The sequence below is a fragment of the Phacochoerus africanus genome, chromosome 7, assembly GCF_016906955.1.
Source record: "Phacochoerus africanus isolate WHEZ1 chromosome 7, ROS_Pafr_v1, whole genome shotgun sequence".
Classification (NCBI taxonomy): Eukaryota; Metazoa; Chordata; class Mammalia; order Artiodactyla; family Suidae; genus Phacochoerus; species Phacochoerus africanus.
In genome coordinates this window covers 39,144,745-39,162,922 of record NC_062550.1, presented here as the reverse complement: position 1 = coordinate 39,162,922, position 18,178 = coordinate 39,144,745, and the positions used below count along the sequence as shown (strand labels likewise).

The 18,178-nt window shown below is 41.9% G+C and overlaps 1 protein-coding gene across 1 annotated transcript in view; it reads right to left on the bottom strand.

The window, feature by feature from the left end:
* The window catches only part of LGR5 (leucine rich repeat containing G protein-coupled receptor 5), a 132,225-nt gene extending 114,477 nt beyond the window's left edge, over positions 1 to 17,748 (bottom strand). The window contains exon 1 of the mRNA XM_047787200.1: positions 17,266 to 17,748. Coding sequence (XP_047643156.1) covers positions 17,266 to 17,477 — 212 coding nt within the window. The 5' untranslated portion in view covers positions 17,478 to 17,748. The remainder of the gene's footprint in view (positions 1 to 17,265) is intronic.
* Between the last annotated feature and the right edge of the window lie 430 nt (positions 17,749 to 18,178).

Sequence of the window (18,178 nt, the reverse complement as noted above, 5' to 3'; positions counted from 1 at the left end):
ACACAGACACTAAAGTTCTTTAGTTCAGTCATTGTGTTCGAAAAGAACTAGTCACCCCTTAGCTAGCATTTGATGAAACATCTAGATTTACATATTTCCTTAATTGCATTTTTGAATGTGAGTGAGATTTATCTGACCGGAGTTAAATGCCTCCTTTATTCCCCTACCCAAGGCAAATTTCAACTCCATGCTCTTAAAAAAAGTGAGGTGGGGGTGGTGGTAGTGCCTGCATCTTATTTCTGATCTGAACGAATTTTAGGGTTTCAATAAAGTGAGGCTAAGGGAGTTACATTACCAAAGACAGGAAGGGTAGACCTTTACCTCTCAAAGTGGAAATGTCAATTTCTAAAGCTTTGGCTTACTCAGCTCTTTCCAAGAGCCTATTTTTGATTTTCATAATGAATGTGATTCCTTGCTGCCAAATTCCCCAATCAGTAGCTAAAAAGCTCCACAATTATTGTCCTTTGCAATGTCTCACTAAAATTTCTACGTGACTGTAAAAACTTGAAAGTTAGGTTTTATTTTCTTTGTTTATTTACTCTAAATTAACAGTAAATCTTGTATTTAGCTCCATTTAAACCTCCCTCTGCAGCTGCCCATTTGAAAATTAAAATGGTTGCCTTCTTTCACTTCAGTGGGCACAATACAAAACATCCATTGAGCTTTCTCTTTATTGCAGCTGCCAATGCCCAGCCGACTTTTAGCAAACCAACCAAGCGGAATCACAATGCAGCTGCAACATTTTATGGTATTTCTGTTGGTTCTCTTTTGAGACTGAAGGTGTTAATTAGGAATCAAAGAACACAACCCTGCCAGCTTTCTTTCACAAACCATACCCTGGTCACTGCAGTTTTCAGAAGAAAATAAATCTAATAAAGGGATAAAAATGTTGTTTGTCACACCAGTAAAGTGTACTTAAGACCCTTTGATCAAAAGCTTTTTATGTAGTCTTGTCAGATGGGCTGGAAATATGGTATTTTTCCCTTTTCTCTCCCTTCTTTATGTAGACTTCTCTGAATTTTGAATTTAAGACTGTCTGGAAGAAGAAAAGGACAAGCATGGTCATATGGAAGATTCTTTCTAGGTGATAACTGGTCTCAGAGGGTAGAATCCTTTTGCTTCTTAGAAAATTATTCATATTCAACAGTCCATCATGTTACAGCTATGCAAAACACCGGGCCTTTTATTAGCATATATACGATATTTTAACTATAGGTTCTCATGCTTACACTTTACATAAGCACCTGTCAATACCCTATTTGGCATAATGATTATTGCATGAATCTTAGAGTTTTAAAAGATCCTTTTTTACATACACATAATTGAATACTTTCATAAGCATAAAAATCATACTTTTATATATATATATATGCACACCTGCAAACATATATAATGTTAATTTATCAAACAGCTTGTCATGTTGTATAGGTTTTTTTATGCCTCTTGAGTATCATGCATTCGAATGTAACAGCGTGAAGTCATTACCTTTAATCTTCAGTCAAAGTTAAAAGCTTAAAGTAAGTTTATGAAGTTAGCACTGCTGGGAATTAGTCAAGCCTGCTAGCTTTCTCAGCACGAGGTTTTGCTGCTAGATGCACAAATCATGCCAAAATCCATTAATCCTGCTTGAGAGAGGCAGAAAGAAGGTCTGCTTGTTGATTTAATGTTAATGAAATGAATGGGCTCCTGAGGCTACCTACAGAGGCCCTCTAAACTGTAAAACAAATAAAGTCATTTTAAGTAATGCTCACTGAGGAGAGTAAACAATGCTCCCAGATTTGCTGCACAAAATGGCTTTGACTGCGGGTGTGTAGAAACCTCCCATTTTCTGAAATCCTGCCACACCTGCCCTAGTACAATACCCACACATGTCAAGCTGATGGACTCATAGAATGATTGCGTTAGGAGAGATCTCAGAGCATGTGCTCACTTCTTTTCCTTTACAGATGCGAACACTGAGGCAGGGAGGTGCCGCCTCTTACCGAGATTCTGTGGCTGATGAGAGGGGTAGCTGGACCTCGTCCAGGGGTCCTCCAAACCTGACTGCATGTTGAATGTGCCTTGGGGAATAACAAATCATTCTGATGGGTGGCTTCTTCCCCCAGAGATTCTGATTTCGTTGCTTCGGTATGTGATCTGGGCCTCGAGATGGTCACTCTCAGGTCCCAGATGGAGCTGAGCTGCAGGCAAGCTGGAGAACCACGGATCTAGACTTCTAGTCTAGAGCACTGCTCCTCTGAGTGTTTTGGTTTGTGTTTGTTTTGCTGCACCGTAATGTGGATGATGTCCCAGCTCCTAGCAGTGTGCCAGTGGTCTTACTTTCCTATAGATAAAGTAGATACTTGTGTTTCCAGATTTTGAGGTTGTTTCTGAAATGAGTTTCCATTGTGTAAATGCAGACATGCCTCTGTGTGTGTGTGCGTGTGTGTGTGTGTGTGTGTGTGTATCCTTGAAGGCTTTCAGTGAGCCAGCCCCGCAGTTCACCTCACCTTTGAGTCTCTCTTGCTCTTTTAAAATTCTTTCCCTATTTGCCACAGTCTGCTCTGTCCCTTCCCTCTCACCCCTCTCCCCACCTAAAGGACTTTGCTTGGCGTATGAGACAGACCCTTTCCGACACTTCATTTGACGCTTTATTTTCGTTGTCTGCTGATCCCCCCTGGTGTAGTGATTATTTAAACTGCTTAACAAAGCTGGGCTGGTTGATTCCACTTTGTCAATCTGTGATGCTGGAGAACACAGAACTTCTGTCTGAAAGCTCTTTCAGTTTTGGCTTTTGGGCTGCAAAATAAATCAGCTTCCTACTTTAGTAATTCAGTAGGCACTTGAGAATTCCAGGATCATCTTTCCACATTTAGTAAGATGGAAAAGTATTCCTAGAAGGGAGATTTAGCTTGTCTTTTTTAGACCTGTGCTCTTGATTTCATTGGTCATGGGTAAAGCAGCTTGCTTCTTCGGCAGAGGGGTGCTGAGAATCTGTAGAGATGGTGACACAGGCTCATCCCGCAGAGTTAAAAGACTGTCTGGTCCAATAACCACCCACCCATCTTCCCTCTCTGCTGGGGATCACCGTGCCTAATTCCAGAGGCCTCCTGCTCAAATACAAGCCGAGTGGTACTCTGACCCCCTATTTAACTTTGAACCCTTCCCCCATCCACAGATTCAAGTCACTGGTATCTATGATTCCCCAGGAAATCATTTTAGCCTCATTGTCATCACTGACTGCAAAGATCCTTCTGGCAGTTGCACTGAACCAACTGCTTCTTTACCAAGGACAGCTACTGAAATTCTCATGACATTTCAACTCTTTTGAGTGTATTTTCAGATAGACAGACATAAGCTTGTTCCTTACATCAATTTTTTTTTCTTCCCTTAGAGTAGAAATCTTTTTTCAGGTGTCAATGTAAGAAATCCATTTTCATTTTGTTGAAAACCTGTTTTTCTCCTGAGTGCATCTTTGGTTCTGAAGAAAGATTGGGTTTCCTATCTCCTCTTAGTCCCCTAAATCCATCATCTCTTGCCTGCTGCTAGAGGCAAGTCAGCCGCTGAGATGGGAGCTTCTAAAAGCCCAGGAAGTTACCACATTGAATTTTTCCCATATACTCAGGAAAAATCGTGGGGATGGGTGAGATTAAAAGTCAGAAGATAAAAACAAATCAAGCCCAGGACCACAAATGGTGAGCCCTTCATTAAGTCATGTCTGAGGATGGACTGCTAACTTGGGGCCACCAGCTCGCGACAAAGTGTTCACTAAATTGCCACCACCCTGGAGATTTGTGCAGATTTGTGAAAATAGGGAACCTCATTCAATACACAGAATCTATAATCTGTTTGCTACCAAGGATCAGAGATGAAAGTTAAAATCTTTTTACTTGAGCAGGTGCTAGGTGATGTCCTACTTATTTCAAGCTTCCCCTACTCTCTTACCTAGGAGGCACTGGTTCTCCTTGTTTTTAACAGGAAAAAACCTTGTTTAATGAAAATTTCATTTATACTTATGAAGTTTTAAGGCAATTAATTTGGCTATTTTGGGGAATAACAACAAGAGGCAACACAATATTTGAAAAGCATGGATTTAGTGTTAGAGCAGCTGTAACATCATCACCAACAAGACCAATACCTAAAATTTAATGCATGCTCCACATAAGAGGAAATAGGCAAAGTTATGCATTATTTTACCAATTTTCACAACAATCCTGTGAGGTAAATGTCATTATTATTGCCATTTTATAGATGAGAAAACTGAGAGTAACCTGCTAAGGTTATTTGAGATAGGGTCATGAGCTTTGTCAAAGGATGTTCTCATTTCTAAGGTAGGGATGCTTTTAGCTATTTTACTGCTTGTTATATGAGAATCAAATGAGAAACTAGGGGTGAAAGTGGTTAAAACACTTTTTGATTTTTTTTCCTGTCCTGGGAGTTTATAAGCAATGCAGTCTGCTGAGTTTAGAGGGTAGGACCTCTTGGTTACCATAAGATTATATCAGAGATTATATCAACTCATCTCACTCTATGTTACACATACGGTGGCGCCCCTCCTTTTTTTTTTTGGCTGTGCCCATGGCATGTGGAAGTTAGTGGGCCAGGGGTCACACCCGTGCTACAGCTGTAACCAGAGCTACAGCAGGGGCAACGCCAGATCCTAAGGGAACTCGAGGGTGGTTCCTTTTATCTTTGGCATGGACAAGGTGCAAGTCTTACACAGAGTTTAGGGGAACAAGAGACTGTCCCCTAGAGACAGAAAATGGTGCCCTGGCCAGGACCTCTTTTGAAGTTGCCTGGGCACAGGCATGCAAGGGCACAGGGTGTTCGAAGATATAGGTTTTCATGTTATTCGGGTATGGAATTGCCAATAGAGCACAAGGTGACGGCCAGTGAAAAGGCAGTTTGTTATTCACAGTTGCCAAGAGCAGGGGGGCACATCCGGCCAAGTGGGACCCCATGGATGGTCAGTTAGGAAGAAGAAGGAGAGGAAAGAAAGCACAGGTAAGAGCCTTTTTTTGGTGGTTTCTGTGGGAAGGAACTGCCAGGATAAGCAGACTTAGAATCGCTAGTTTGATTGACGTCAGCAGGTTCTGGGGGTAGGTTGCCCTGAGTTGTCTGGGACCTGGCTCTGGGGTGATTAGGGCAGGAAATATTGACCTGGAGTGTCAGGGTCCTGCAAAAGCCCGATAAATGAAGTGGTTGGAGGTGTGGGCTTTGGGTTGCTTGGTCTGCACATAAAAGGCGATTTGCAGGGGAGTCACTGCTATCTCCAGAGATGAGACCGCCCTGGGGAGGCAGTCCCTCCCGGGTAGGCAAGGCCCCAAGACAGCAAAGCATCATGAAAATCATGGTTGGTACATAGTGATCAGTGTTTTAATCTAGGGAGACTCCTTTTTCCTTTGGCCCAAGAATATCTACAATTCAAGGGGGGTACAGAGTCCGATAGTGAAAACAGATGAGATCAGGTATGGTGATCGTGAGTGGTGAGGGCTGTCACAGAGGTGGGTTCAGAAAGCTGTGGGAGCATCCAAGATGGGTGGGTCACAGAAAGCTTTCCAGAGGAGGTAATGTTTGAACAGAGTATGGAAAGAGTCACAGAAATTGGCAAGATGAAAAAGAAGAGAGGCATTCCAAGCAGAGATCAACACAGGTGAACACCTGGAGGCCCGAGACATGGAAACTACAGGGTGTGGAATGATATGGCTGGAGAGAGGAGAACGTGGGGTGGGGGTGGGGGGCTCTGGAGGGGGCGGGAATTGGCAATCAGGTTTCTGGGTGGGGGATGAGGCAAGAGAAGGTGATTCTGCAGGTTAAACTAAGGAGTTCAACTTTACCATGAAAGCCATAGGAAACCACCAAAGGACTGATTATAAGGGAGACAGGAGCCAAGCTGCATCTTGGACAACCTTGTGGGGTGGCAGACAGTATAGGTGTCTTGGCGGGGAGGTGTCTCTGTGGATCAAGATAGAAAACTGCCACAGTTATCCAGGTAAAAAGGGAGGAGAACCTGAATTAATGCGGTTTCGGTGCTAAGGGAGAAAGGGAAAAGAGGCAAGACACATGAAGGCAGCATGAATTGTGTCAAATGAAGGTCCCAAGTGAAATTTAAATTACCATAAAGACATGTTTAATGACTAGGAACTGAAATGTGGGAGATTATTCATTCCTCAGACCAAATTTGATTGTTTCTTTCTGCCTTACAGATTTTTAGGTGATAGAGAGACACTTTATCTGTATCTACAAGGGGACCAAATCTTATCAGGTTAAGATTCAGGCACATACCTAGATAAGAAGAACATAAAACACGCCTAAGCAACAGGGTACTTGGCAACATCTAGAAAAGCAGATGTCAGGATGAAAATGTTCTAAAATGAGGTTGTGATGATGGTTGTATAATAAAATTCACTGAATTAAAAAAAAAAAGTAACTGGGAGTTTTAGAATTGACTTCAGCACCTAGCATTGGAGCAACAAGGTGACAAGAAGGAGCATTCAACTGTGCTTTTGGGGAGACTTGGGTTCCAGTTCCACCTTTGTCAGCTATGTGATTTGGGACCTGTCATTTACCTTTTAGGAGCATGAAATGCATCATCTGTGGAAATGAAGGTGTTGGATTAGGTGATTTCCAAGGCCTCTTCTATTTTAAATCCTACAGGTAGGCATTGCTTTTGATTCAGCAAAGAGCTCTGCAACCCATCTAAGTGATTTTAATTCCGTTTATTTGGGCAATTAGGGTAATGCTCTAGCCATCACGATTAAATTTCAGTTTTGCACTGTGTAATGTGACCTTAGGTATACAGCTTAGTCATTCTGGTAATTTGTGGATAAAAGATTATCCCTTTAGTTCAACAGTAGGACTTACTCTAGATGTAGCTAGCTATTAGCTCAAGCTCCGAATTGGTTTTACTGTAATTAACATAAATCTATCAAAATCAGCCTTTCTTTTTCCATTATATAATTAGCCGTGTTCTGAGGAGTTTCTACAGCTAAGGCAAGGGGGGCTTCAAATTACTATGTAATAGCCAGTCACTCAGGACCAGACCATATCCACCTAACTCTTCTCACAAGTGTTACAAGACCCTGAGGCAGTGGACTTTATGGGGGCAAAGCCAGCAGCTGGAAAACAGACAGTGGATTTTTGCTGTCAGTTAATCATGTTGCTAAAACTTTGGAGATCTTCAAATGAGATAGGCTTACACCCTGGGAGAATCTGGTTTAACTAGGATTTCCTTTTGCTACCCGAGCTTGAAGACTCAATGAAAAAAGATCTTGAACTTCCTCCTGTACTCTGTTGCACTGAGCTCCAGAGAACAACAGCTGCTGAGGAATGGGGGGTGCAGTGAGGTAAAGTCTCCCACCACAGGGATAGTAATGTGGCTGCTCCAAGTTAAAATCAAAGACTCCAGTTTTGGTGCACTTAGAGTTGCCAACTTTAAAAAGACCCTTCTTTCCAAACTTCCCTTCATCTTGTAGATTAAAGCCCTAGGTGAGGGGGAGAGTGTCTGAGATAAAGAAAATGCATCCTGGCGTTCCCGTCATGGCGCAGTGGTTAACGAATCTGACTAGGAACCATGAGGTGGTGGGTTTGATCCCTGCCCTTGCTCAGTGGGTTAAGGATCTGGCGTTGCTGTGAGCTGTGGTGTAGGTTGCAGACGCGGCTTGGGTCCCACGTTGCTGTGGCTACAGCTCCGAAAAGACCCCTAGCCTGGGAACCTCCATATGCTGTGGGAGTGGCCCTAGAAAAGGCAAAAAACAAAACAAAATAAAACAAAACACAACAAAAACAACAACAACAAAAAACAACAAAAAAAGAAAATGCATCCTTCCAGTCCTCCTCTGATACTGTCTGGAAGAGAGGGATGGAGAAAAAAGAGGAGAGACACAGGAGAAGGGTACCATCTGGGGCAGAGTGCCTAGTGGAGGTCTCAGTCTCTCTGTTCTGCCTGTGGCACATTTCCCCACTTATCCTTTCCACATCTCTTGCCATTTTTCTCTAGGCTTTATCTACTGGACAGTGGATGCTACACTAATTACAGAATAGGTTTATAGCCAAATGCAGGCATACCTGCTAAGGGTCCCTTCAGGGCAGGAAGTATTGAGAGAAAATAAAGAGGAAGATTTCTCATTTCAGTCTTCACTAGAAGACTCCAAACTCATTCTGTAGATTCATTCAACACTGTGAAAGAAATATTTATGGTGGAAGGCTTAACATATACACACAAGAGATGATTAAGGAATGTGACTCCTTCCATGGAAATTTTTATTGGGTCTTTATAGCCAAATAATGTTCACTGTACACGTATACAAAAAGTGAAAGGTTATTTTTGGGCTGATAGATTGAAAGACCAATTGATTATGTAACAGAGTTCCTTCAAGTAAGTGCCTCACAAGAAAATTTATAACCTAAGAACTTCAAGGGCAACGCCGTGTTTTGTGTGTTGAACCAATAAACTCATTAAAATAACATTGGGTAAACCCAAACACAACACAATGAAAGTTCTAACACAGCCCACACTAACCAACCAACTTTAAAATAATATCTTTGTTATGTACTAAGGTTAAAAATTCAGCAAATTTTTTATATTTTTTCCACTTGAGATCATGTGCGGTTTTCAACTTTCCCGAGAAGTACACTTTTGTGGCTTTTTTGATCAAAGGAAGGTTATTTTTGCAAAGAGACATCTTTTGTAGAGGTCCCCGTTCTCCTTAATCAAGGTTTCAAGAAAAAGAGAGAAACACAAAAATATTTACTAGTTTTTTAGTGAAACATAAAAATTCCTAGAGTCTCCTCTTAGTGTAGACTTTTGAAAGTGTGCACGTAAGATTAGTCATCACTCTGTGTGTGTGTGTGTGTGTGTGTGTGTGTGTGTGTGTGTGAGAGAGAGAGAGAGAGAGAGAGAAAGAGAGGCAGAAAAGGAGATGGAGGAAATAAAGGAATTTGGCTGCAAAATTGAGTAACAGTTTGAAACACTTGGCTTCCAGTTGTGAAAGATGAGCAACACTGGGGAACAGGCTGGGCTAACAAGGGACCACTTGAGGAAAGCTTAATCTCAGCTGGCAGGCTGACGAGGAAGGTCAGCTCGGTGCACGCGTTCTCAGCTGGAGTTGGGCTCCCATTGCCAGGACAATTGTCTTCTGCATTTCAGCTTCTGAACCGAACTGAAGGTGCCTTCACAGCCAGCTCCTCCGTTTCTCCCCTTAAAAGGGCTGGCTCTCCACAGCCCTGCCATGTTAATGTTATGTATCATTTCCACTGAGCAAGTGGCACAAAGGAAACTGTTTCTTACTGGTGTGTTGGAGTGTGTGTGTGTGTGTGTGTGTGTGTGTGTGTGGATGGCTTGCTTTCCCCTTGATCATCACAGTCTTTGTTAGAAGATGAAATCAAACTTCTTCTGAAGGCAAGAAGAATAAAATGAACATGGAAAAAAAACGTGCATACATTACAAATGAGACACTTGAAAATCGGGGATGGCGGAATATTTTTTTTTACATATATATGTTCTTTTTTATGTTTTTTCCATTATTGTTTATTAAAAGATGTTGAGTATAGTTCCCTGTGCTATACAGTAGGACCTTGTTATTTATCTTATATATAGGAGTTTATAGCTGCAATAATTTTAAATTATTAATGTTGACAGAAAACTAGAGTGGTGTGTACTGTTGTAAGAGCTTTTAGAGACTATGTCCCAGTGTAACCTAAATTTTCTAAACATGAGTTCCTACTTGAGGAGGTGCTCTTTACCCTGAATATGCTTTATAATTAACTGGTCAGCTATTGGTTTTTCATGTTGGCTTTGTAATACAATAAATGATTAACACATAGGTTTACAGCAGCAAATGAACTGAAGGACTGAAGAAACTAAATGGATAGTTCAGGAAAAGTTCGTCTTTGTTTGAAGGAGGGGACTTTTCTCTGACTTATTCAGATTTCTAATTTACGCAGAAGTATATCCCTGGCTTAAGTGTTAAACCATGTACAGCTTACAGATAGATCAATAAGTAGATAAAAACGTTGAAATAATTATCCCTTCTGAATCAAATTCATCTTATCTCATCAGTTTTAAAGGCGAATGCAAACTTAAAGTAAATCGGCGGCCTATTAAGAAAGATTGTGTCTCTCCGAATTGAGAAATAATTCCAGAGAATTCAGCTACTTTACCTGACACATAGATCTGGTCATGGAAGAAAATGTGTTTTATTTGTTTTTACTTATATGTTTTTTGGCTGTACCCATGGTATGGGGAAGTTCCCAGGCCAGGGATGGAAGCCGAGCCATAGCAGTGACCCAAGCTGCTGCAGTGACAACCCCCGATCCTTAACCTGCTGCACCACAGGAGAACTATAGCAAGTTTTATTTTCAACTTGGAAGTTATTAGTCAGTTGATCACTCTTTATAACACTTGGGCAGTATCCCAATTTATCATTGACTTGGAGACAAGAAAAACAGTTTTGATGGTAATAAGAAAATAGATATATGAAAAGGTATCTACTAAATTCAAAATACTGGCCTTAAGCTAAATAATATTATTCTCATTTATTGAAAACCAAAAACTCTATTTCCCAGGATTCCTTGAAGAAGTATTTCTGGAATTAGAGCTTTATAAATTGTGTTCCTAAGAAGAAAAATGTGCTGACATATTTCAGCACCAATTACAATTACTATGAGATATAATTAAACCTTAGAAGGCTGGTTTTTCTACTGTTTCTGGTAAATTAGGCCTGAAGATAATTTCCTGGAGGCCCCGCAAATTTTGAGCAGTGGAAATATCTTTGGAATAAGCTAATATGCTTCCAAGATAGAAATGATAATAGTACCTGTGTCAAAAAGTTGTGGTGAGCCATATGATTGAGTAAAGTATGTAGCAAAATGCCTGGCACTCAGGAAGAACAATAAAAATGACAGTTGTTATTATAATTATTGTTATTATAATAAAGTAATTTAGATATGTAAATTCTGGTGTGTTTGTTAAAATAACAACTCATGGCATCATTTAAGCTAACTATAATTTAACTATTTCTAATAGGGCTAAGCCATAATTGTGGGATACCAGTAGCCTTGCGTTGTTCTGTTACTTGCAGACAAATAGTTCTCATCTATCTTTCTCTGAGCCCTTTTAGCCACTGGGATTTCAGCCAATTCTATTCAATTCAACATTACAAGTATTTACTGAACATCTCTAAAGTATCAGGCACTGGTATGGGCACTTAGAAAATAAAGTGGCACATTTCCTAGCCTGGTGGAGCTCATTAAGTCTAGTAAGGAAGAAAAGCCCTGAAGGAAAGAGAGCCCATCATTACTTCCTGGAGAATTACTCCATCTGACTGTAAGGAAGATGGTTTCATGGACGAGGGTCAGTTCCTTTGCATACTTTCAAAGTAAATTTCAGCTTCTCCAATCCCAGACTTAAACACAGAACAGGCTATAAGAAATGACTCCTGCTTTATGAAGCATCTTTTTAAAATAGTCACGCTGGGAGTTCCTGTTATGGCACAATGGAAACTAATCCAACAAGTAACCATGAGGATGTGGGTTCAATCCCTGGCCTCGCTCAGTGGGTTAAGGATCTGGCAGTGCCGTGAGATGTGGTATAGGTTGCAGAGGAGGCTCGGATCCTGTGTTGCTGTGGCTGTGGTGTAGGCCAGCAGTTGTAGCTCTGATTTGACCCCTAGCCTGGGAAATTCCACATGCAGTCCTAAAGAGGAAAATTAAAAAAAAAAAAAAAAAAGTCACCCTATAATTTGAACACCCTGTTAGCCGTCAGCACTACTACTAGATAACATTATTTCATTTTTTGAAATCAAATGACCAATGTTTTTCTACATAGTGCTTTTGAATAAGGCATTTCTACTGTGTTCAATCTGTGTAACAGGAAAATTAACTGGAAGAGGTGGGAGAAAATGCCAGAGTTTTTAAGAACGAGTCTGCTTCCTTACCACGTCACCTATGCAGAACAAAATTAAATTTTGATTTAAGAAAATTTAAAAAAAAAAATTCCACCACAAAGCCTATGCAATTTTTCCTTTTCCCATAGAGCATGAGTTCCATGGGTGTAACTGAGCACATAGTTGGCATCTACAATGACTGAATAAAACTATGGTTTGAAGCTGACTGATCTGGGAATAGAAGAGTTGTAATAGGTTGGAACTCATGGGTAAAAATTTAACAAATGAAATTCTACTAAGACATCAAAAATAGCAACCGGACTAAATTATCAGCTTGTTTTCTTCGGTAAGTAATATATTTGTTGCGGCTCTAACACCCGTCTGATTCATCTTTCTACTACAAAATGAGACTCTATAAAGGCAAACATTGCAACAGGACTGAATCTCATAGGAAGGAATTTGCCTTCTCATGAAGAATTCAATTTACCAGAAATATCCACTTGTGGGGTGTTTACAAGGAAATGTGCCATTTAGCATTATTCTAAATTTATATTAAAAAAACTGAACAAAACCAAAAGAATTACTTCACAAAGTTGCTCAATGCAGAGCTCACTACTGTTTTTCATTTCTGTCTTATGGCATATGATTGGTTTAATTGGAAACATGCTTAAATCTATAAAGTGACTTAAATGCCTGAATTCAATAGAAGAAATATAAAATATAATATCTACTTACTTACTAAAGTAAGTAAGTAGATATTATATATAATATATATAATATCTACTTACTAAGTAAGTAGATATTATTAGTAAGTAAGTAGATATATAATATCTACTTACTTACTAAAGTAAGTAAGTAGATATTATATATCAGTTATAAACTATAAATATTCTTCAATGTCTTCAATTTTGTGATAGTTAATTGTTGACTTGGATGTTATATCTATGCCTTTGACAGTTACATGTTTTGGAAATTAAAAACAATCAAATAGTTCAGTTAAAAACTTGACTTTGAGAAATTATAGACTAGTTTTGGGTTTCTGAACTTTAAAAAGCACATCCCAGTGCAAATGCTTTCATTATTAAAATACAATTTTACTTAACTACAAAAGTCGTTTTTGATTACAATCTTCTAACTCATTCGTGATCTGATCAGCCAGAACTCCGTTACTTTAGAGAAAACACATAAAGACAGAAAATGATTGAATATCTGATTGGAAATCATGCTTATTAGGTGTAAAAATTCATTGTCACACAAACTCTGCCATGAACATGTTGAACATATTCAGTAAAACATTTATTCTAAATCTGCACTAAAATATTGTGTGAATAAGAACCACTACTTTAAAAAAAAGTCACTCAAACAAATTCAATCAATTAGTTTCAGTAATTGCTCTCATAACAAAAATACTACTAAGAAAATTCCGGGGTCCTGAAGAAAAATAAAGAACTTCATTAAAATGCAGAAAAGTCATTGATCTGATTATATTTTAAACGAATTTTGAAAGTAGGTTGTAGAGCAAATTGTGTAAATTTTGCAATTGACCTAAACTTGAAGACTCTTATAACAGCTAAGTCTTTGTAACCATCTCTAAAGTGCAAATTTTTCCTTTATTTAAGGTAGTTTTCTTTGCTTGAACGGAAGTAGAAAGATATTAAATGATTTTCAAAGAAGATACTAAAAATGTTCTTTAATTTTAAAACTGTATCTGAAATGCTTAGGACACATATATGACATCTCAGGGCTGTCCTTAACTAGTTATGATTGAGGTTTTTGAGTGGTTCTTACTAAAATTAGTTTTACTAATTATGTGTAAAATTAAGTTTCGTTACAAAGTTACATATGGAAAAGTAACGAAATTATGTAAAATTAAAAAAAAAATCTCTCTCCTGGTTCTTTTGGTTCATCAAATTTGCCTGTGGATGAAATATTCTTGCCTTTAAGCAACAGCAAGGAAAAACTCAGCTTTTGTTTAAAAATAAAATGGCTGTTCTAGATCAATAAAGAAAAGTATGTTAACTATAGTAGGGTGTTCATTAGGATTTAGTTTTCTATTTCAGTGCCACACTAACTGGATGACAGACACATCGAAGTAGTACAGGGAGCTTACTTTTAAGACTCGGTTAGCAAAAATGTCCACATGTGATGCATTAAAACAATAATAAGATTAGATGCTAGAACTAGTTTATTTCTGACAGATCACTACTGGTAGGTTGAGATGTATTAAACATTGAAAACAATTATTGTCTGCTTTTATGTCTTAACCTTTGTGTGTTCCTTATTTTCTGCTGAGTGAGCTTTATTAGCCCCTGTTGTAAAATCAGAGCCCATAATCACCGGAAGAGACAGAGAAGATTAAGTTTGAAAATTTCCAGTGTTTCTACCACGCATGTTCAGTGGTCCAATTACAGATCCACTGGAGAATGCAGTTCAGTAAGAAACGAGAGTTAATGTTTGGACTGGCTTAAGATTTAGCTGTTTCTGGGGAAGAAAGATTATAATACTGTATATAAATAGCCCTAGCCTTCCAGAAGAGATTAAGGAAACTTTCTTTACCTACGAGGTAGACTAGCCAGTTATCAGATTGTGACAAATCTATTTGCCAAATGTGTACAGCTGGAACTTACCATCATCAATCTGTTTGAAGAAAATGAAATGCTTGTTCTTTTGTGGGGAGGGGAGGAAGATTAGCAGATAACATTTTGACTCAAAGAAATGGTGATAACCTACAACAAACAATAAAAGATAGTAGTCTGGCCCTTCACTCACATCAGCCTTTGCACACTGCAACTTTCTCATCACAGCTTAATTACCACTGGACCCCAGTGGAGCAGGGCTGTAACTTAGTGTTCCCTTTCAAGAGCAAAAGGAAGTTATCTCTTGAAATAAGAAAACCAGTGAAACACATGCTTACTTTTTTGAATACGAGTAAATAAAGATTTCTCTTTCAAGTTATGAGTGCACAGTGAAGGAAAAATGGTCAATGGTTAATTCTAGGTGTAACCGAAAGAGGGCACCATCTACCCTTAATGTTCGCACAGAGCTTCTGAGGTTGTCCTAACAAAACTCCCAAAGCCTCAAACCCCTCAACCCACCAAGGAAGGGCACCCGGTAGCCTCTGGAATTTTGTCCTCTAGAAGGAGACGAAAGTCTGAAATCACACATCATGAAGAAAATCAGTCTGGTTATCGACTTTAGGACTAATTTCGATATTTAGCACTCATATTTTCTGAAACGTTAATCATCAGATGCAAGTATTTGACATATACCGTGACACTTTTCATAGACACTCTGAGTTTAATATTTTATAGGACACTGAGAAAACGTTCCCTTAGTCCAGGATACAGGCTGTCATCAAACAACACAAGAAAAAGAGGATAATTAACTTCCTAATGGTATCTTAACTCCAAGGGGTTATCTAAAATGATGGGTAGAAAACAGTGGCAGAAAGATCTCCAGAGTACATGGAGGACACAGTTAAATAAATTTGAGATATGTGGGAAACGATGTGAAGCAATATTTTATGCCAACTTTTAGTAACAGAAGCCTAACAAATGTTCGTTCTTTTGAGTGAGAGACAAAAGAGTCCTGACATTTATTTTCTGTATCCTTAAACAAGTTTTATAACAAGGGTATGATTTCAATAGTTAGGGAAGTGTCTGGGGGCTCTGCACCACTTCCCTTGTCTATGGCCAATTTCTTCAGGGTGAGGAGGAAGAATGTTCTAGGTTCTGAAGTGCAACTGCCCAACTGCTCTCAGAAATTCACGATGCGGGAGAACACATGATTCTTGAGACACTGCCTTTAGCAGTTAAACACAGAGATCAGGGGTGAGTCTCTGACTTTGTAATACAGGCAGCTGTTTAGGAGGAGGAAATGTGAATTCTTACAGAATGATCACTTAGGGGAGCAGATTTCCATCACTGAAAAAATAGCACAGACACCATGTAATAAGTGCCACTGAAGGGGAACTTAGTGGGGGAATAGATCAGGAAAGCAGCCCAAATAGTCTTCTGGTAGGTGAGGTGGGGACTGCCATCTATAATACTAAAATCTAGTAGGATCATCCCTCTCTTTCAAAGCAAAATCAAAGCAAGTATAAAAGAATTTTTTTCCCTTCCTCACTGTCTGGAGAAAAAGAATCACTATCTGGTGTAAAGCGTTGTGCAAGCCTCTTCATGTTTCTTCCCTCCACAAAACAACTAAACAGAGGAACGGCTGAGTTCACAAACATCCCAACTAGCGCCTGCCAAGGTACATCAGAGAAGCCGAAACTGGGATTGCGAGCGTTTGGGGTGGGCTCGCCACAGGGCCTCTAGTTAAAATCTAAACGCATGACCTTGTGGTCGCAAGCGCCCCTTTTCGCGAGTGGCCCCGACCCCTGGTCTCTCTGCCCAAAGGAAGCGAGCCCCAGATCCTTCATAGGGAGAAAGAGTCGTTATCTCGGTTCCCAAGAGTCAGGTTCTTCCTGGGTCACCTCATCCACCCAACCACCTGTTACCCTCCGGGCCTGGATTTTCCAGAGACAGAATTACGAAAGGAGCCGCTGCCTCGTCTCCACGGTTGGGGCTTTGGAGGCTGTGGTGGGGGGAAAAGGGGTGGGACGATCCCCGAGGGATGACAGAGAGCTTCAAGTCTCCACTTGGGTGTTGGCGCCGCTGTTTACCCGCCCCACCGCCTTCAGCCCACTTCCCTTTCCTCTCTGGGAGGAGGAGGAGATGGTTAAAGATTACACCGCGGCCGCGGGCACTTCAAAGGGCGGCTCGGGCAGCCAAAGGTAAAGATAACGTTCTGGCAGCTCTAATCGGGGTTTGCGGTTGCCACATTTTAATCACTTCATTAGAGAAAGAGAGACAGAGAAGCAGAAAGACAGAGACAGAGAGGAGTAAAAAAAGGTTGCATCACACGTTGGAGCAAGGGATGCAGAGTAAGTTCCTCTGGAGCTAGACAAGTTGGAGTTCTCCTTCGGGGAAACTTTTTACAGTCCATCTCTTCCTGAAACACGACAGGGCAAGAAGGGGAGGTTGGAGCAGGGGCCAACTGGGCAGCCTGTCCTTGGGTTCCAGGCTCAGGGGCACAAATGCCCATTTTGCAGGCAAAAGTCTACAATCGGAGAAATTCGCGCTGCGCCCTGCCTGAAGCTGGACTGCAAAGCTGCAGCGCACCGGCGCTTTCCCGGGGTTGCACTTGAAGCCGTTTTTCTGCGGGCCCATAAAGTGCAGGCGTGCTACCCCGAGACACGTGCATTTTCCAGGGCCCCAAACAGTCCCGGCCAAGACATCCTTTGCAAACTCGCCCGCCCCCTCCAGAGCAGGCAGGAGCCGAGGAGCCCCCAGCCTGGTCTAGGGCCAGCCTCCCTCCCTCTGTCCCCTTTTGGGAGCGGAGTGGGGGACGCACTTACAGGTAGGAGGTGAAAACGCTGAGGTTGGAGGGCAGCTCCGAAAGCCCCAGGTCAGAGCAGTCCACCCTGAGCAGCATCCTGCCGTCCGGCTCGCACTGACAGTGCGCGGGGCACCCCCGCAGCAGCACGCTGGGCCTTGGCGAGCCGACTCCGGCCGCCAGCTGGAACAGGACGGGCAAGGACAGGAGCACGCCAACCGAGGAGGTGTCCATGGTGCCCGGGCGGGGGGCAGCGAGCGGGGCGCGGTGGGAGGTCAGTGTCGGGCTTGCGGCGGACCGTGGCGCGCCAGCCGCAGCTCGGCGGGCTTCTGCGACGCCGCGGGCGCCTGCAGCGCAGTGCGCCAAGGAGAAGCGCCGCGGGGCCCGGCCGTGCCCCTGCCGCCACGCGGGCCTCGGGAGCGACCCTGGCTGCAGCCGCCGCAGGGGCCGTGAGCGCTGCTGCTGCAGGCGGCCTGCTCGGTGTGGAGCAGCATCTCCGCTCGCACGCTCGTTTTTTAAAGCGCTCCAGCCCGAATCGCGCGCCCAGTGACGTCAGCGCAGCCCGGCTTCCCAGGCACCCCCCGCCCGGCCCCACTTTCCCTCCTCCGACCCCCTCCCTCCTTTCTCCACTCCGCGGCTGGCGGCGCGAGGTGCAGGCGAGTTCTTACCGCTCCGGCTCTGCCTCCGCGGCCCGGACGCCGGCGCTCAGCGTCGCACGAGGGGCAGGGGACTCTTCCCCCCCATCTCCTCCCCACCACCCCGCGTCCTGGCGACCGAGACCCTAGAGCCGAAAGGGACCTGCTTCAGACGGACACAAGCAGACGCACAGGGCGGAAGGATGCGGCACGCTTCCTCCAAGCCCACTTTAAATAATGGAACGAATATATGGAGTGCTTAAAAAAAAAAAGACTAAAATCTAATCCAGAAAAACAGTT